The sequence below is a fragment of the Grus americana genome, chromosome 1 (genome assembly GCF_028858705.1).
Source record: "Grus americana isolate bGruAme1 chromosome 1, bGruAme1.mat, whole genome shotgun sequence".
Lineage (NCBI taxonomy): Eukaryota > Metazoa > Chordata > Aves > Gruiformes > Gruidae > Grus > Grus americana.
The window spans coordinates 148245059-148266142 of NC_072852.1; the positions used below are offsets into that span (position 1 = coordinate 148245059).

General features: G+C 44.7%; 1 protein-coding gene across 8 annotated transcripts in view; it reads left to right on the plus strand.

The window, feature by feature from the left end:
* Nucleotides 1-21084, plus strand: part of NPAS2 (neuronal PAS domain protein 2) — a 105882-nt gene that overhangs the window by 37808 nt on the left and 46990 nt on the right. For 7 of the 8 annotated variants that reach the window (XR_008575524.1, XR_008575523.1, XM_054813797.1 and 4 more), the window contains 2 exons: nucleotides 14530-14583; nucleotides 19744-19892. Coding sequence is in view for 6 of the 8 variants with exons in the window: in XM_054813797.1 (XP_054669772.1) it covers nucleotides 14530-14583; nucleotides 19744-19892 (203 nt within the window). In the remaining 2 variants the exon portion in view is untranslated. Of the gene's footprint in view, nucleotides 1-2902; nucleotides 2925-14529; nucleotides 14584-19743; nucleotides 19893-21084 lie in introns of those variants that run through there. The other variant, XM_054813786.1, reaches the window with a different exon arrangement.

The window sequence follows — 21084 nt, forward strand, 5'->3', positions numbered from 1 at the left end:
AAGTAGAAGTCGCTTAAAGTGAAGTGCTGTGATATCAAATTTTATACTACCTTTGGCAGAGTTTCTATAAATTGTTGTCTCTTCTGCAGACACTAAAGTTGCTACAGTTTCTATAGCCACCCTTGAGACCTCTTTAAACACACTGGACAAGGAGCAGCAATAGCATCTCTGCAACCAAACTTCCCAATCTATCCTGTGACAACAGTGTTTTTCCTAGGGTCCCCAAAACTGCCTTAAGGATCCCTCTTTTTGTGTGGATTTTAGAAACAGGACACAGGACTTTCCCTATTCTCCCCATCTCAACCCATTGTCCTGCGATTTACCTCTCCCGGCTGCTTCACATGAGGCTATGAGCCTGACCCCAACCTCAGCTCCCTGCCAACTGCTCCTCTTTCTTTCCTCCTCTTTCTCTTTTTCCTTTTTTTTTTGTCCCCTAAATTGAGCTGCCCTAAACAACCTTTTATTTTTGGTGACACCGGGTAAATATGTAAACTAGCAAACCCACGCTGAGCTGCACTGATGCTTCACTACTTGTTTAAAGCCAGATCAGATATGCCTACAAGGGCTGAAGTCACAGTAGTGGCTACAGAATAGATGGGATGTAAAGTACCTTACCTTCTGCAGAATAGTTAATCCTGATTTTTTTTTTTTTAATCTCCAAAATTCATGGTGCATTGAGGGTTCAAGTTCTATTTTCCCATATGTAGTGCTCCAGTAATGGCCATGGCACTCTGTTTGAAATAAAATGTGATTCAGCATGAGTAGAGATCTAAAATTATGTCAGGGTTTTTTTTCATCTCCTAGTTTTTACCCTGGTAATTATGAAAGGTAGGTAACTGTGTGCAACAACTCAAGCTTTTTGGGACGTAGACCCATACTTAGCGTGTCTGTATGAATATTTGACACAGATGGCAAATAAAATAGCAAGTCAGCTTGACATTCTGACAGCAAATTTTCTTGCAAGTGGAAAGGGAAGATGCACATTCAGAATGGAAAGCAGCACCCATCATAGCCAAAAGATGCTTTCCTACCAATATCATTTGGCACAGAAGAGATATATTATTTTGCAGTTCTAACTCGCGCAGTACATAAGCACGAAGTGAATCAGCACATCAGTATTTCACTGTGGTTTTCAGAGTGTCTCTATTCTTTCTTTTCAAAGTTAATATCTGGCAGAGGCATAATTTGATATTTCGCTATGGGGCTTTTAATGACTTCTCTGTTTCTGAAACGCCACAGTTGAGTGAATATACTAAAATTTAAGTGCACTTTACACTCTGTGGACTATATCCTGCATTTAGCCTGTGTTCAAGAGGACATCAGCCCGAGACTTTTTGAAATCTCTGTTTCAGTTTGGTCAATAGGGAGAGTTTAATGTACAATATGAAGTAGGAAGATGCTGGTGTATGAATAAAAAATATAAACAAAAGCAGTTATAGTTCTCTCTCATTCCCCCTTTTCATCAGTGAAAGCTTTTACTATGCTAATCAGCCCGGGTCACTGGAATGAACTACGGATAAAAAAAAAAAAAAATTGAGTTTTTAAAGTTATTTCCTTGTGTAGGATCCCTAGGAGGATATATGAATTCTGGAGCCAGATCAGTTTTAATTGATCCTAAATAATCAGATTCAGGACCCACTTTATATCGAAATGAGTTCTTTCAGGCTCCGCATTAAAATTGAGCACACAGCTTAAGCTGTAAAATTTGTTGTCTTAAGCGTTCCTCCGGATCCTGCTTTTCCAAGTCGCACCCATCTAAAGGGATGCCTGGGACAGGGGTTATTCCCTGAGCACCAAGGGAGGGGAAGGCTGGCTGCCTTGCAAGCTCCCCACGCAGCACCGCCACGCCACGTCATGCAAGACAACAGTGTTGCACCACAAAAATAGAACATCTATCAACTACGGTTGAGGAGGCAAAACCTCCCTATAAAATTCAGACAAAATCCCCTGTGAGTGTTGAAGCCGACAGCAGAAAAAAAGGACACAAGGTGCAGTAAGCACTGATGAATTAGAGAAATTGCCATGCGGGAAGGCTGGACTTCCACTGGAGAATGATTATGCAGAGATTTTTTCCTGCTGCTGTATAGGCTTCGGGTTTGTTTTCTCTTCTTCATGTCTTACATTTTCTGTCATGCTGACCCATAAGAGTTATCATTACCTGAAATAAATAAAAAAAGAATAGGAAATGTGATATGTTCGGTACAGTAAAGGTCTGAATTTTTCATCTTTTAACATTTTGTTTTTCAAATCACTGTATTCCCAGTAGCACAGCAAAAATCATTTGCTTTAATGCAATTGCTAATAACGATGATATCAACACAAACCTCTGTTTGTTCATATGTTGAGCTTATTGAATAAAGCAGCTTATCATTTATCTGTGTAGAAGCTTTTAATTAGTTTTCTGAATTTACTCCAGAGATTAATGGGCAGATAATATTCAATATATGCTTTATTGTTTTCATTTCTTTATTGAGATATCTGAATTTGTATGCTCTTCCCTCTTTGATCTTTTACGCTCTCTCTGTGTTAGTAACTGTAAAATATTTGGCTGCAAACAGACTCATAAAAAAATTCCACTAGTCCATTGCATCTGGGTGGTGGTGGGTGGTTTATAATGTAGGGCACAGCAGCAAATTCTGCTCTATCAGGGATTATAAACTGTACTCAGAAAAGACCATTTATACTGGTGTCACTTGCTGGCACTTTTCAAGATTTCCAGTAGCTGGCTGGGGAGGTGCCTTTTCCTGCTCACACACCAGATAAATAGTTTGTGAAGTCAGGAATTTCTTTTTTACTGAGATTTCTTTTGACTTTTTCCCACAGCTGCCACCTTTTCCCCTGACCATCGCTTACAACCCAAAGAGAAGGAAGTAGGTGCATCAGACCTCAGTATTAAACCAGTGCCAGCTGCTTTGGAGGACGAGGTGACACGTTTTCGGAGCGCGTGATGCAGGGCAGGCACGGGCAGGGCAGTGGCTGCTGCCTGCTCGCAGTGGGGCCGTGAAAAGTGCCAGTGGGGTGGGATGGCCGTGGTCGCTGGCAGAGTGCCGGTGGGCCCCATGGCAGCCAAGCTGCTCTGACGTCCCCTTGCTGCCATGCATCTGGCCAGCGCAACGTGGCTCTTGCGACCCCTCCATTTCCTCCTTCCACTGTGGTATGGCAGTGCAGTCCTGTAGCAACCACCTGCTCTCCTCCTCTTGGCAAGTCTCCCTTTCATGCAGCGGGTCGCGTCCTCTGCCTGTTCTCATGGTGCGCATCCTCTTGTTGAAGTCCACGTGGAGACCCAGAGCGGGTGAAGCTCAGCCCTCGGGCTGTTCAGGGAAAAGGGCTTTAAATCTGCAGTGGTGCCGCAGGCTTCCCTGGCACCAGCCAATATCCACGAGCAGCTGCCATCCTGGTGCAGGGACTGTGCCCTCTTGTTGCCAGGAATGGAAATGGAGCCCAAGCTGCTAAAGTCATTTTTGCTCTCCTTCATTTCTTGCATCCTGGGAGAAGGTGCACCTTCAAAGTGCAGACTAAAGGGAATGGAAATCCTAAGTAAACAGTGCATCATTTTTATTAAAAATAGTGCCCTGTGTAAATATAAAGTTCAACATTATGGTTTTGTTGGCCCAGTAGGAGAAGGATTAAAAATGCTCATTAATGGGATTTAAAAGCAGGAGTTCAGTTATATTAGCTACAAAAATATAATTATCATAATTAAGATTGCAAAGCACTAATGAAGCTCTTTAATAATTATCCTTTTTCCTTGGAGATTCATTTTGTAAAACCTGATTTGAATTTTACATCACGCTGGAGAAACTTTGTAAAAATGGGAACCACTGGCAGCGTGAAGAGGCTGAGAACAGCAGCACTTTGCACATCGGTGGGGACGTGCCAGCACCACAGCTGGAGCGTGGCTCAGCCTGACATAGGAGGGACTCGAGGGCTTAAGCGTTTGAGATGGTGCAAAATACAGATGCAGCCTTGGCCTGATGCTGTGTCTGAACTCTCAGCAGGTTTATGGACTCACACACAAAATTGGGGGACTGCAACCAGAGAGCATCTGTTCACAAGGTGCCATGCAGCGAGGGAGGTTGTGTGTCTCTGGCCTCCTTAAGGCTCTAGACTTAGTGGTGCCCAGCCAAACCCTGAGCTGACTGCACCCTCCTGCCTTGGTCTTGTCAGAAATGACCTTAAAACCCTGTAGGTTACATGGTTCCCCTGCAAGGGAGGCAGCAAGCCATACAGAGCAAGAGTCTGTATGGTCACAGTCTTGCAGGGTCCCTCCTGAAGAGAGAAGAGAGACAGCAAGTTCTCAAAATTAAATGACAACAAATTGTCCGCTTAAAAATATCTCCCCAAAACAGCTTTTCATGATTCATCTCCCCAGATGATTAAATATTTAGTTCTGCTGACAGGAATATGATAGTTACTGTAGACCAGAAAATTTAGTGCAGTGTGTGAGTTATAAGCAGATATGTTATCAAGCTGTTAACACAGAAGTGATGGGATTATTGGTGTTGATATCTGTATTTATTCCTTTATATTGTATAGGGATTTCCCCCCGCTCCCCAGTACAGCAGCAGATTTAGGCCACAGCTTTGCCTCTTGCACAGGGTAGGGAAGTTGTTGCTTCTTGCAGGCTCTGTGGAGGGTTGGTTGTGTTTCCCCCATACCTCCCACCTCTGGCCACCATCAATGGCAGAGCAGCTGAGTTCCCATGGGTGTCACCATGCTGGGACGCCCATGAGGATGGGGAAGGCCAAGGAGAGCACTTGTTGCCTGGCTTAAGTCCCAGTCCACTCCTTGGAGCTGGTCCCACTGGTTCTTGCTGGTTGAAGAAGCAAGCAAGGTCCCACCAGGGCAAGGAGAGGCAAGGACAATCCTTCACCCCAGGTCCTGCTAAATGGAGAGGAAGCTGCCACATCAGGTTAGGTACCTAAAACTAGAAGGAAATTTGGCTTCATGATTAGTTTCTGCTTTCCTGCTGAAATCTCCACAGAAACGTGTGGCCTCTTATATCAGCATCTTACGTATGGGGGGGACACCACCGCAGCTGGTGCAAATTGTGACAATTAATTTGACAGCACTGTCAAAAATTCAGAATTCCCTTCTGGAGTATATTTCTCTGCTGTTAGTGAAATTACTCCCAGGCTCAGAGACTTTAAAAGAAGAATAATTAGGTACTTTGAGAGCCGTGGTTAACAAACAAACAAACAAACAAACAAGCAAGCAGAGTGAGGGGAATGAGACCAACCTATGTCAGCTCCTGGACATCTTGCTTTATACTCCAGCGCCGCTGTAGCCTGTTTAATTGGATGGAAAGGATTAAAAGGATCTTGTCAAGGCTATTGCTGCCAGAAAAAAAAGAGAGCGACTTTGACAACAGTCCTGTCGAAAAAGACTGATTTTCTGCTTGTGTTAGCGTTTCCCAGGTAGTTTGTGCCAAACAAAACAACAATCCTTGAGTTTTTGACAAATAAATGTTTAGAGTCTTATACTCTCCTATTCTGCCAGTTTGCCTATACTGGCTGAGCATTCGACCATCAGAAGATCATAGGTCAGTTGTTATATTATTCTACTTATTTAAACATTTGTAGAAGCAAATAAACAGGTTTTTTTTTTTTTACAACTGTGAATACTTTATAACTGAGACTATTTTCAAGGGAAGATTTCAGAGCTAATAATTACAAAATAATCTGTGCAGCTCTACCTCCACATTTAGGCCTGGATTTTGCAAAGATATACATACATGAGGGACTTCTTATAGCAGTACAGAGTTAAGCACATGTTAAAGTCTTTGTACATTCGGGACTTCTGATACTATGAGGATTAAAGTTTTATAAATACCTAAAACAGATTAAGAACATGAGAAGGAGAGAGAGAAAAATAACAGGTTTTGCAGTCAAGGGCCATTCTCATGAGAGGCATTTTTCTTCTTTTTTTTGCTAATTCCAGCATAAAGTGATTTTTTTTTTTTAAATCGATGTCTAAAAGTGACATGACAGACACCTGACATACAGACATACAATGTTAAGATGTGTATCTCACAGTCCTTTCTCCTAGAAGGCAGGTTTATAAAGCAGGAGGGATGTCAGTGTAGGGGAGACAGTGCACAAGCTATTTGTAGCACAGAAAAGCAAAAGCGTAATAAAATAGATTTCAGGAACATGTATAATATAGGAACTAATTCAGGGGGACTGATATGCTTAGGATGTTCCCAGTGGTCGCCAGCTCAGTAGATCCTGAGTCACAGGACAATTCAGGTTGGAAGGGACCTCAGGAGGTCTCCGGTCCAACCTCCTGCTCCAAGCAGGGCCACCATTGAGGTCCAGTCAGTCTGCTCAGGGCTTTGTCCAGTTAGGTTTTGAAAACAAGCAAGGATGGGGATGGCACAGCCTCTCTGGGCAACCTGCTCCACTGCCTGGCTGTCTTCATGGAGAAAAGGTTCTCCTCTCTTCTTTCCACTTATGCCCATTATTTCTCACTCTCTCATCCTGCACCGCTGTAAGGAGCCCAGCTCCAGCTCCTCCTTGATTCCTTGTAGTAACTAGGGGACTGTAAGGTGCCCCAAAGCCATCTCTTGTCCAGACCAAACCAGCCCAGCTTCCCTAGCACCTCCTCACTGGGCAAGTGCTCCAGCGCCTGCTGCCTTGGGGGGTCTCTGCTGAGTTCCCTCCAGTTAATGTACATCTTTTCCGTGCTGGGGGCCCAAAACCAGACACACTTCCCTAGATGTGGTCTCACAAGTGCTGAGTCAAGTGGGATAATCCCTTCCCTTGATCAGGCTGTGCACTTCATGTAGCCCAGGGTGCTGTTGGCCATCCTTGTCACCAAGGCACACCACCGGTTCATGCACAACACGCTGCCTGCTGCCTACCAGGACTCCTCGGGCCTCTCCTGCAGACCTGCTCCCTGGTTAGTCCATCTCCAGCCTGTATCAGAGCCCAAGCCTCTTCACTCCCAGGTGCATGACTTGGCAGTTGTCCCCATTGAATTTCATGAGGTTTCTGTCAGCCCTTTCCTCCAGCCCCTCTGGGTCCCCCTCATGACGACAGCCGTGCCTCTGAGCATGAAGCTTACATAAATAACATCCACTGCTCTCTCCCCATCCACACATCCTGTTATTTCATCATAGCAGGCAGTCAGGTTACTCTTGGTAAATCCATGCAGACTGTTTCTGATCACCTTCTCCTTCATGTGTCCAGAGATGCGCTCCAAGAGGACTCAGTCCATGATTTCCCAGGGACTGAAGTGAGTCTGACTGGCCTGTTGCTCCCTGGATCACCCTTTTGGCATTTTTTGAAGGCAACGTTTGCCTTTCTCCAGCCATCAGGGACCTCCCCTGACTCCACAACCTCTCAAAGATGAGAGATATCAACCTAGCAAGGACACCACCAACTCTCCCAGCACCCATGGAGGCAGGTGGTCAGGCCCCATTGACTTGTATGGGTCAACTTCCCTCAAGCTCCCTCAAGTTCTCTGAGTTGACCCTCACCTGCTGCTGGTCCTTCTGCTCCTCCCTGACCCTGCTTCCAACACAGAGGCCTGGGAGACCTTGCTGGTGAAGACTGCAGCAAAGAAGGCGTCAGTACCTCAGCCTTACCTGCCTTTGCTGTCACTAATTCACCTCCCCACCTATTCCCAGTACTGCAGCACTCCCATACTTTCCTTGTTCAACCTTTTACTACTGGTGTAGCAGCAAAAGCTCTTCTTGCTGCCCTTGATGTGCCCTGCAAGTGTCAACTCTAGGTGAGCTTTGGCTTCCCTGCCACCATGCCTACACACCCAATAGAGTCAATACAGAAAGACAATACCTCCACCAGATGATTTACCATCCCTTTTCACTTTGCGCATGCGTAAGTTTTGACAAATATTTGGCTGTGCACAAACTAGTAGTAACTAAGCCTGAAGCTGCCCCGTGCCTCAGTTTTCTTGTTGAAATGCACCCATTAACTCCAATGCACCGGCCATGCTTTGCAAAACCCCCACTTCTACCAAAGAAGGCAGGTGTCGTCCTGCAGGGACGCAGGGGTCTGAGCCGCCTCGTGCGCCCCACGGCAAGCCCAGGTGCTTCACGTTCAGAAGGCGAGAGGGCTGCCAGCAGACCATCGCAGTCACATCCTCCTCCGTTCATCGCATGCAGCGACGTTACCAAACTGACCTACTTTCCTCGTCCACCCACGGAAGGCTAATCCTGTTTAGCATTGCTGGAAGGGGACGGGCACGCGGAGAAGTGCTCCGAGTTATACAGATGGCAGTCTTTGCTGATTAATGTTAGTTTAATTTGTTTGCCTTTCTGTTTCCAGCCGTGCGAGGGGAGAGCAGAGCAGCAGTTGAACCCGGGGATTCACTTAGCCTGTTCACTGAAGTCCGAATGGCTTTAGTCATTCAGTAATAATAATAATAATAAGGAAGATAATGAGCATGTACGTGCTGATCTTCATCAGAGATCCCAAGCGCCGCACAAACTTTACGCGTTGCTCATAAGCTAGAGATAAAGGACTCCTCTCACTTACCCTGGCCGTGTTCCATCACGGTGCTGCTGACGTCAGCTGTCTCATTCCTGACTTAAACTGATGTGAATTATACCACATGCATAGATAGTTTGCAGGCGACTCACCCTAAAATTCAACTGGCACTGGGATAGAGGGGGGAAGCTGTCAAATAACACACAGCAATAGGAGTAACATTTCTGACCTACAGAAAAGAATACTTCTTCCCACTAAACGGGAATAATGTAAAGAATAAACCCAGAATATGTTCTGAGCCTTTACTTCTCTTCATCATAATATCATAATACTCAGCTAAATTACTTGTGAGTATCTCCCTACCATCCCCAGTTCAGAAGAGTGGAGCATTAATTTATATCAAATTCCATCATTTTAATTGTCCGCATTTGGATTTTTTTGAATGTGTGTTTTGCTTTAAGCCCATTACCATCTAAAGATTCATTGTACACATATGTGTGAAACAGGGAGAAGCCTATGAGATTCATGAAGTTCAATATTTTCTCAAAAAGTTTTCTTTTTCTTTTCTTTTTTTGGAAACCTCTAAACAATTCTTCTCCAGTATAAACAAAATGTAGTAATCTACTGAACGCAGGAAGACTAAGATGCACACCATCAGGCAAAAACAGTTGTAACTGTAAAGCTGGACACTTACTATGTTACTGCATTTTTCTTTTACCCATAAAAACAGTAATTCCCATAATAATTGCAGCATTACATGGCCCATGGTAACTGCAGATTGCCATTCTCCCACTGAAAAGTCACAGTCCTTTCTCAAATAACAACGTATATCATCAGGAAAGTGATTTTTTTTTAACCATCTTTTCTTAAGTTTTCTTAAGGCTACTCTGTTTACATCTTGATAAATCAATTTTGATTGCTACAGGTGGGATTCCGCTGTATTTAGTTATGGATTCCGGCATGTTCTTGCAACAGTTCACAGGTTTACATCTGAAAAATAAGGATGGAAGGGCGCAGTTAAGTTGGATGTGTCTATAAATCTTTTGATTTATTCTGATTTGTCTTTATACAAATCCTTCCTCTGTGTGTTCATGCCATGGCCCTCATGGCGGGATATTCAACCACGTCAGAGAAACATGGAACAAGGCATTTAAAATGGTTAGGCGGTCACTTCTTGCCTGTCACCCTGTGACCTTTCCTACCACTTCCCATTTGCTAATCTTTCTCTTTGCCCCCCCAGCAAGGTGTGGAAGGGAAATACCCTATGTGTAGTGTGTGTTCCATCATTTCAGAGCTCTGCCCTAGCTGAGAAGAAGGGGGAACAGCTGTAAGTGCCAAGCCACAGCAGTGCTCCCCAGTGTGGGCAAGTGCCCACCTAACCCACGCTGTGGAGCACCCATGGGACAATGCCATTGTCTGACCACAGTGCCCATCAGATCTTGTCCATCGTCCCCGTGCAGGGGCACTGTCCCCTGTGCTAATGGGTGGCCAGAAACTGTCCGCCCTGGCTCATGCCCAGAGCCTGTACTCCCCTCCAGTGCCTTCTTCCTATGTCCTGGGTCCTGCTCACTGTGCATGGGATGCCATTGCTTGCTTTCCCTTCCCAGGCACATGGGTGGACCTGGCCTTTAAATCCTGAACCACCAAACATGCCCTCATGCCTTCTTTGAAATGCTGAGCTCTTCGTTAACAGCCTCTTTCCTCCCCTTCAAAGAGGGAACCAGAGGGTAGCTCCCTGTTGAGGCAGCGCTCGGTGTCTTGCAGATATAACACTCAGCAGAGATGGGCACTGGAGGCTGAGCGATGTGTCTGGAAGGCACGGGAGCATGTCTCCCCTCCACCCTGTTGCTCTTTTTCTTCCCTCCTCACAAGGTTAACAGTCATTAGGGAGAGTCTGCCCAGAGGCCAGAAGTTAGTTCAAGATGTTTCTTCCCGGTGGCCCAGTTTTCCATACAACCCTTGCCCATCCCCTGCCTGCGAGAGGATTGTTCTCCAAGTGCAATATCATCATCTTTACTTAGGACGGTGATACTGTACCAGCATCCTAAGTGGTCTGAGGGTGAGGTCCGAGGGAGGGCTCAGGTGTATCTGTAGTGGGTGGGAAGCAGCCCCAGGGTATGGCAGGCAGCACCCCTCTCCCCAGGGCTGAGCACCTCCTGTACAAGTGGCTGAACAGCCCAAGCAGGCCTGTGGGGTGGTGGGGGAAGATACCCTGCCATGCCGGAGAGGGAAGGGGAGGAAAAACCCAGTCGTCCCCGCAGCTGCCCAGTACAGGGCTGGAGGAGCACAAGCACTGTGGTTTCTCACCAGGCTTCCCCAGGCACAGCCCAGCACCTCAAATGGAGATTTACGTCTCTGATTTAATTCAGCTGAGTTAAATGAATATGATTAAAAATTCTTGTTAAATGTCAGGTTGATTTGTAGGAACTGAGATTAGCTGGCCACGTGGCAATTTAGTGGGAAATCAACAGCTGAGTACTTACATTTCAGTGTCAGTCATTTTATAGCGTATCCTTATAAGCAGTAGGACAGGAAGGAGAGAAACCAACCTCAGTAACAAAGAAAAGTAGTAGTTTAACTCACTAAAAAAATATGTTTCCAGTGCAAGATAAGGTGATCCGTGCTAGATGAATTTTATAGTGCAAGCTTTGTGTCCACTGGGAATAGACTGTATCAAAATAAACATGTGCAACCTTTCTTCTGGAGAGTCCCTGGAGCCAGCTGGCACTATGCCTGAATCACTTCTTTCCCAAGCAACTATTCATTGTATGAATGAATGTGGGGGGGATGTTTGTGCTATAATTCTCCATCTGATAACTAAGCCGGGGGTACACGGTTAACAGTTTAACCAGTCTTTTGTTTCCAAAATGCCACTCTTCCCCCGCTTGTGGGTATGCATCTTTCTGCGTGTCTGGCTGAGTACCATCAGGATGGGAGTATGTGAGCTTTCTCCACCGTATTCCAGGTGGTTCCCATCTTTCTGAGTGATAGCTTCTTCACTCCTTGTAGATAATGAAGATATTAATGAAGCTCCAAATGTAACTGTCACTGTTAAATACTCTGCTGGCAGGAGTTACATCATGTGGTGTTGCTACCCATAGGTTTCCAAATTCTCTTTGTTAGCATGAAAGGATTGTTCAAATTTTGAGAAATCCTTGTGCTACTTGTTTTTTTATGTCACCTCTTTGCAATTACTGACTGCCTCTGTCGTCGTGACGAGCCAGAATTGCCTCCTAAACCAGGCACTGATGAGGATGAGAGAGTAGATTTCCACTTTGCTATTCGGGACCCTCCCAGCTGAAGGACTGGGAGGATAGTGTAAAAAAAGCAGGTTGCACTAAGCACATACCTAAGCTCCATGCCATCGCTTTCTCCTCCAGGTGTAAGCCAGCATCTGGTGCAGCTCAGGAGAGGGATGGCAGCACCAGTTTGCAGCAGTTGTATACTCTGCCGTATCTATTTTATTGAGAACAGTTTTCATTTCATATGGTACATATGTACTGGCAAACGCAGTTAGCAATGCTTACAATGCTCTGGAGATTTTGCCGTGTGAGCAAACAGAAGCAAAATGACAATTAGATATTGTCTAACACTAGCAACAGCACAGCAGGTCCAGAATTTCATGTCAGTCAGTGAGAAACCTTGTTTACTGGAAGCTGGCCATGAATTGCTTTACAGATCTAGCCAAATCCCTGGCAGAACACACCAGTTAGACCTGTTGCTCTCTCATAAGGGTAGAGGCTTCCCGGCAGTGTAACGACTCCTTGATGGTTTATAGGGGAGGAAGCCCCTTTCCATTAGGTACATTGTGCCCCTCCAGAGCATCCGGGGCTGAGCAGCACTGATGCTGACTGCCCCATCCACCCCCCATCCTTCCTCAGAGCCACCCAGAGCTCTCGTCCCCATGTCCTGCTTTCTCCTGGGAATCTGTTACAACCAGAGGAGGCCTTGGTGCAGCAGAGAAGACCTTCAGGGATTCAGAGAAAGCGACTTCTTCTGCTGACACTGCCCCATTTTGCTTGTCATGCCCTAGATTCAACAAGGATGCACGCAACAGAGCATTTTAAGCAAAGGTCTGGCAAAGAAAGACAGCAAAATCCTAAACGCTAACTCTTCCCATATTACTGATGCATTCTTTACTCTTGAATAGCATAGGTGAACATTTTGGTTGCGATAAGTGAGCAAATAACAACAGAACCCATTGAATTTCGTCACTACATTTTAGCCTAAATTATTTGAAAATGCACTTCTTGGGCTAGCAGTCTGATTCTGGGATTGGGCAAATAATCATCTAAAGTATTTGTAAAACACTGGTAAATAAAATTTAACTGGGTCTATAAATTTTCCTAGTCTAAAATATGGATTGTGATATGGCTGACTTGGCTGTTTTGCAAGGCCAAATAAATACCTGAAAAAACATCTAAAAATTACATGGTATTATTCGTTATTTTGTTCTGTATAATAGAATTCAGCAACTTAAATTTGCCAGTAATGACTAAAAAAGCCAGTCCCTCAGCCTTCATCTTTCCTATTTATGCTCCTCCATCAAAGAGCTGAATGCCACATAGTAGCTTCACCCTCCAATCAGTGACCCGTAGTTTTAACTCCTCATTACTCTTATATTTGATAAAAAATTACAAGGTAGTTTCATGTTCTTAGCTAACTGTTGAGTAATGAGCAGGTGGAATATTGCTGTAAGAGAACTAGAAGCAGAAGGAGGGAATTTAGCCACTGTTCTTACTATCAAAAAGTTTTCACTGCTGTTTTTTCATAAAATGTTCTTTAAACAGACAAATTTATGTGTGACTCATACATGGAAAATACCATGAGCTTAAATAATGCATAACAATTAACTTCCCTCCTCCCCCCCTCCAATTTTATTCATGCCTTACATGTTGAGGACTCATTAAATGAGAAACATTGATTTTTGAAAACGAGTGTTATCATTGCCTGTCATTACACCACCGCTTTGACAATATCCAGGGTTGGTTTGTAGCAGCATTGTGCTGCCAGTTCAGAAAATATTTGTGTGGGATGCAGCAGCAGCACACGGCTTTTGTGCCCGACATGGGCGCGAGGTGCTGTGAGAGGCTGCAGCAGCACAGGGCTGAAGCAGTTACGGCTCGAGCATCGCTTTCTCGTAAGGCCATGGAGCAAAGGAGAGGAGGGCAGTGAGCTGGTGACAAGTGTGTCTGAGGATCTCAGCCTTCAGCTGGGCTGCTCTTGTATTTTTCACTTCACCTTGCCTACACAAATTTCCTTAATTTACCCAATTTACCCCCTTTGTGGCTTTATGAACGCATCTTGTGCTCGGAGTACTTTCTCCTTACGGTTCAAACTGCCGGAGCAATTGGACTATAAACCTGACAGCAGGTCGCAATGTTTTGGTGAAGCTTAGCAAAGAGAGTGACGAGGACAGCACGGTCCCCACGCTCGGTGCTGGCACCACCAGGCGGGCGGTCTGTCGGCCATTGCTGGCTGTGTGAGGGTTTTTTCACAGCGTGGTTTAGGCACTGGGATTTATGAGGACACTTTGAATTTGGGGTGTAATTCAGTATAGTTATACCATCTCTCTGGGCTTCGGGTCAGGGCCTACAGAGGAGGATGAAGAGCCTCCCAGTAGGAAGCTCCACCTGAGGAGTCAGAGGCATCAGCGATGCTGGCTCTTGCGCTGGGGATGGGTTTTGGGGGAACACAAGGGCCGCTGAAAACTCCTTTTCAACTTGGGCTAGACCACAGGGTTCAGCCAGTCTGCAAATTTGCAGAAAGTAACCTCCACACCGAAAAATCCCCCAGGAAGTGACTGGTTTTGTACTGTGCTGGTGCACCGTGTTGTGTCTGGGAGCCTTGATCCCTGGCTGGAGCCCCTAAGGCTAGTGTGATGCTCAGGAATAACATTATCCACAATGGATGTTCCCTAAAATCAAGGACTGTGGCATAAAGCACTGCTGACACATTTATCTGACCTGGATATCATCACTCTGTTATTAAAATGAAATAGAGTGACTCTGAGATTAACCTGCAAGTAGAGCTAACAAAATGGCATTTTATAATGATTCTCGCATTCCTTCAACAGAAAAAACTGCTTAGACAATCTAATGGATGAAGATGAGAAAGACAGGGCAAAGAGGTGAGCACTTTTTCTTTTATAACTCTCTGTTTAACTTGTGATGTGCTTGATACTGTTTGTTGCTGCAGAAGCTGTTTTATCCATAATCAATTAATCAAAGAGAGAGAGAGTAAAATACAGCCAAGCACAACTTGAAAAACTGCCATCTCACAGATTCCTGTTCTTGGCTACCCTGTAAGAAGAAAATAACGTAGCAATTTTTCCTGTGGAAAATGTCAAAAAAGCGAAGGTATTGATCGTTTTCTTCACATTACTGCAGAACATGAGAACTGAAGAACCAACAACGTACTCCTGCTGCTATAATACATCATCTGAGCCTCCCAAGTGTATAAAAATGTGGGGGTTTAAAAAAAAAAAAAAAGCATTTTGCAAAATAAGAAGAACTAAAGTTGTTCTTTCCCTATTATGATGGTCATTTATTCAGCAATGCCTATCTCACAATAATGAAAACACCCAGAAGTTACCTTCAGAGCAGAGAAAGACCAGGAAAAGTGCTGTGTCAGCCCTAAACTGGCACAAACCTTTATTCACATACATTCTGCACTACATCATCAAGTCCCGGTTGGTGGGAAATTGTTGTGAACACTTTGTTGGGAGGGGAAGGGTGTGTTTCAAGGCAGAAGACTCATGACAATAAAACTCTTAATAACTGTCAGATCTGACTGGCATCTGCAGAAAAGCTGTTCGGAAGCATTGGAGGGGTTTTTTTTCTGGACACGTTATCAATACCGCAGCCTGCAGTTTAATTGCTTTAGAGAGAGCCGTGGGTTGCTCGCATTTTTCCCCTTGGTTCCCTCTAATGAGAGTATTTCCAGTCTAGGCACAACTAGTTGATCCAGTTTCATCTCTTTTGATTCCTTCTCCGCTTCTTTCCTCCCTGCAGCTTTTTCTCACCAATATAGGTCAGCACAGGCTGCAACCGAGCCCAGCCGTTCCCCTTTGCTCCCTCCTCTTGACGCGTGCATGCTCAGGCTGCAGAAAGCCTGCCTTTGAGACCAGGAGCAAAGCACTGACCTCACCGCCTCCCCTTAGGCCTGCGAGGGCTGATCCGCTGAGGCCAGGGGTCCGCTGGACCCCGGAGTCGTTGCTGCTGCTGCTGCTGCTCTTCATGGGGGGGTTGATGCCCGGGAGAGGGCCAACACGGGGTACGGCTCTGCCCAACCATCGGCCAATCAGGCAGGCACCCCGGGATCAGGGAAGGGGGGACCCCACCTTGCATCACTGCTTCGCATGCTTATGGCCTGATTATCAAGATATTTGTGTGCTAACTGTGTTATAGGGTTTTTTTTTTTTAATGCATTAAATGAATCCACATAAGACAAAAATAGGATAACACGTATCCCCACTATCAGCGATTGTCATCACCATCTGGTATGGTTTTCATGCCATTTGTTCCTGGAGGGAAATTTTGTCATACCCTGGGGCAGGCCTCTATCAAGGTGGATAAAAAAATGATAACTCTGAAAATGAAAAAAAAAAAAAAAAAGGAAATTGCTTCTTTGAATTGTAATTTAAGTACATTTAGAAACGTACATTTAAAAAATAAATCTAAATTATCTAAATTTGAAATTAAGTTTGAAGAGGCTTCATGAAGGCCTATAGTAACTACAGCATACTCAAACCATTCAGATTCATTTAAAAGCTACAGGTTTTCTTCCGAAGCTTTAAAGAGAGTCAAACTTGGGAGAAGCCATTGGCTGAACATTTTGCTGTTGTGTGTTGAAAACTGAGAACTCTCATCTGTCCCGTACCGCAGGGGAAACGCTTTCTTTGTTTTCTTCTATTTGGTGTAAGGACTGGGTCCCTCAGTGCTGAGAAACAGAAGAGAGGGTGAAAAAGCCAAGAAAATCGTTCTCTTCTTTCATTTTCTGAGTAACGAGTAGGTGAAGCTGGAACTTTCTGGGTCTAACTCTTTGGGGATGGACCCAAGCCAGAGACTGGGCTTCTCGAGTTGGAAGTGTGACTAACACACGCACATCATTTACTGTCTGCTGCAATTTATTGGGTGCGTAGAGGTTGTCTTACACAGACATCCCACCCATGCAGAGAAGATGGTCCATCCTCTCCCATGGAGAGGCACCTGCACTCCCCCCCTGCCAGGCCGTGTTTAGTATTTGGCCAAGATGCATAGCTCTTCCTTCACGGCACTGGTTATTTTCAGCCCCATTCTGCCTCCTCTGACCCGCTAAGGTGTTACTTCACTCTGAAGACGCGAGGACTAAAGTGTGGATACGATGGCACCACGCTTGGGAGCATCAAAGACCTCTTTGAGGTCTGCTAATCTTCTGGAGATCAGAAACCATCATTTCTTTTTCAATTCTTTGATGCTAGATGAGGCTTACTTTGTTTTATAGATTTATTATTTTTAAACAAAAAGCATGTTTTGTGCACTTTTTTCTCTATTTTTCTTTTAGTTAGCTTTAATAGTAAATTATTTTTTAAAAAAATATTTGCAATTCAATAGAATTCCAAATTCCAGCCCAAACCATCTTGAAGTGAACCATAAGTAAGTGCTTAATAAATAAGGACTATCACCTGCCATTTTCCACTCCAATAAAAAGTAAATTTAAGAATCTGAATGAAGGTATGTGGTATGGTTACTTGCTTGGATGCATGTATAATGTATGCCACTCGGACAGCAAAAAGAAATACGAAATTTAATGTAAAGCCACATTTCATTGTCAATCAGCATGGTGTAATGGTTACTAGTCAGCAAGTATCAGTCTGTCTTTAAGACAACAAGCAGCAAATATGCAAGAGAATAAAAGTGGCTATTTAGAACACATTTTAAATGGGTGATTTTGATCATTCTGAATTCAAGCTGTCCTGTATTGCCTTTAGCTGTATTCACTAAAAATCCAGATTTTATTCAGAATGTGTCTTCTTCTTCCCTTTGAATACACTGTTGTTGTTTTTTGGAGTAGCAAGGAGGGAGGAGAACTGGGACGAATAGTATGGAATTAAGAGAGAGACTGTTTTGGCTTGCTGTAAATGATATGCCCTAGCAATGAAGTAAGCAAAGCTAGGGAATAATCTTCCAAAGGAAGTGATGAAAACTGCATTATTTAAGACATTTACAACTGGACTGAACAAAGCATTTACAACTGTGCAGGGATAGTTTAGATGACCTAATTGTGGGGGTTTGTTTCCTCATTTTTTTCCTTTTTAAGATTTTACTGTGATCATCGATTCAGATCTTGGTAGAGTTATTTCCACTAGAGGAGTTTTCATGTTTCCTTTGTGAATAAAATGTCAAGTGTTAAAAATAGATACTTTCTATTTCTGCCAATGCATCTTTATTTTTGTTTTTTGAAAAAGCAACACTTTCGCTATAGACGGTTGGTGTTTTATTTTATTTTCAGGGAGATCAAGACCCTTTAAGCTTAAAATGAACTGAGGATTGAATTATGAGGAAGTAAAATGTTGATGTTCTTAACGTCCCCTTGAACTGTACAGAAATAGGATAAGGCTGGAGCTTTTCACATCTTGTTCTGACAGCCTTTTGCACTGTAATAAGAACAGGCTGAAATCAGTCAGGCAGTATCCACCCAATCTCTTGTGTTCAAAGCTGTAAAATAATCAAGTGTTGGCTTCTATCCAGTGTATCTCCAAGTGTGTTCAGGGTTGAGAGCAAGACAAACAAAAATTACCCCTCTGTCAGTAGTAACATCCAGAAGCCTCTGCAGTGATTTCTCTGCTGAAAATGTATATTGCCGTCCTGGTCCTTGGCGGGGGGGATGTAGATGCTGGGCTAAATTTTGCTCTGATTTTCAGGTGTGTGCATCCGTAGCTGCTTACGAGGTAAAGCAGAGTTAGCTGGGACTGAGAAACTCAGAGTGAGAACTGGCCTCTTGGCTTTTCTTTCCTGTCAGATTTTTAGATCTTTACGTAATTAACAAGGCAAATCTCATCTGCTTGAGGACCTTTCAGAAAAACAGACCAACTTTCTGGGTTATATTTATTTCTATTTTCACATGGCTACAGAAGTCTGGGTAATACCCTTCAAGCAGAACGATTGTCGTATTCATGGGAACAATTCAGAAAACGCTTGCTCGTGTATAGGTTGACATATAATTTTTAAAAAATGAAGTGCACACGCTGAAAAGATTATCAACAGCCTTAATGACAGTATTATGATGGTGCCAAAACACCCCGAATGAAATCAGGTCATTTCTTCCTATGAGCTCTTCAAACACAGCAGTAGAAGCAGGCTCTCTCTGAGGAGTCTGCAAGCTAAACAGACAAGACTGGCAAAGAAAGCTGCACAGTCCCCATTTTACACCTAAAGAGTCGGGGAACCATGACCTTACGTGATTTGCCCAGCGGCACACAGACATAAGGGGCAGGCAGGTGACCCCTGCTAGCACTTCTGAGCCCCCAGGTCTGGGAACACATCCCACCCTCAGACCAGGTCCATGCTGGGATGAGACATGCTGATGCCCTTCCTCCTGCTTGCCCTTGTCACCTTGGAAGGGAGACTGAACTAGTGGCACACGCACTAGATGGGAGCTGCAGCAACCTCTGCTCGGGTCCCTGATCTTAATGACTGGAAGACAACAGCCTGATTCTTCTCCATAAGCCAGCTTGGAGGTAGCCAGAGGACCTGTGACCAGAGCAGGCAGGTCCCTCTAGGTCAGCCCAGCTCCAGCACAATGGCTGAGCTGCAGGTCCAGGGTCCCTCTCTCCTGTTAAGACTGCACAGATGGGTATGACCCATAGTTTTACCAGTCCCCACTCTTCTCCTTTATGGACGCTTTTACTGTTGTCACAGTATTTCTGTTTCTTCTTGCTCTGAGTGCCTCCTCAGAGGCTGCGTGAACTTTCAAGATCCTGTGCATGCCTAGGAGGTGGACAGAGCTCCTTCACCTACAGGCTTAATGCCAACCTGATAGGCTCGACCAGAGCGTCCAGAGGCAGCACAGAGGGGCGAGCAGAGCCTCCATCTCCCTGCTGGACTTCAAAGGGGACCCAAAGACAAGAGCAGGAGGTAGGAACAATCGCTTCCTACTTGTCTCTGCAGCTTTGTTGGAGGCCAGTGTCAACCTTCACACACTGAGGCACACAGCAAGCTAATTTCCATGTGTATACACTCCAAACAGGAGGTACATGATGATTTTTCCTCTTGGTCTGCTGATCCTTTTTTTCCCCCCCTGTCTACAGGGCTTCGCGTAACAAGTCTGAGAAGAAGAGGCGCGATCAGTTCAATGTTCTCATCAAAGAGCTCAGCTCCATGCTTCCAGGCAACACTCGCAAAATGGACAAAACTACTGTGCTGGAAAAAGTCATTGGCTTTCTGCAGAAACACAATGGTAAGATTTACTGCAGCTCTTCATGCACTTGCCAGACGGTTACTACAATATCCTGTTTCCTTCAGTGATTATCAGAATGGCTCAAGGGGCCTAAAAGTGCCAACATAAGGATTTTTTTTCTATCATCTCGTCAAAAAAGATCATTTGCAGGCACTGCGCTGCCCAAATCCATCTCCTTGTCTGCTCTTTAGTTGAGGATGACTCTCAACCTGCTAGAGAAGGGCGTAAATGTCAGGAACCAAGGGAAGGTGGGCAGCAGTGCCCTGAGATTTGGGGCTAGAGGGAAGATTCCCTTCCTTGAAATTTGCAGTATTCTGAGCAGAAGAGCAAAGCATTCACCCCAGCTTCTCTGCAGAAAAATGCAGGGAAGCAATCTGTTCAGCCCCCCTGCTCCTCAGTGGACTGTGTAGGACTCAATTTTCCACAGTGAACAGAAAACTCAGACCAGAAATGGCCCCTATTTTTGAAGTCGGTTTCGGCAAATTGCATCCACAGATAGCTGGCGTGCTTCACCCGGTTTGCACAAGCAGGAGCCTCATCACATTTCCACAGCATGCAGTTGCAATAGTCAAGTTTGGCCTCGGAAAGCCAGGAGTTTATTTTTTAAAATGCACACAGCAGTGACAGTTAAGTCCCTTAAACGTGTGCCCTTACAGAGGGCAGAGGAGATTTCTGACGCTGCTGATCTAGTCTGGTTGGTCTAGTTTGCAGGTGCGGGCTCCCTGATGCATGGACGTCCACCAGCAGCGGACAATTGAAACATTTCTCCCTTATAAATCGGGGCACTGGTTTAAAATGGGACCTTCTTGCTCTGTTCCTGTGAGGAAGAGGCTTCAGGAGGTGACCGTCGGGATCATCCCTGGTCCCACAAAACAGAAAGGGCTCTCGCGAGCTGATGGGCCGCATCCCCAGGCTCGCTTTTGCTCATCTGGCATCTCCTGTCCTCACTCCCTGGAGAGCTCGGGGTGAGACAGGAAAGACCATAAAAACTCTTATATCATTACTCCCTACATAATGGAGTCACAAATGTCAAACTTATTGAGGAAATAATTATAGTGGTTCTGTTGTTAGAGCACAGTTTCTCCTTAAATGAATTTTTGCCACAGACAAGATGATTTCATACAGGAGGGCACGACTAGGACATCTCAAAGTTTAATAATTGTATATACCTATTAAAAAATGACAGTAATAA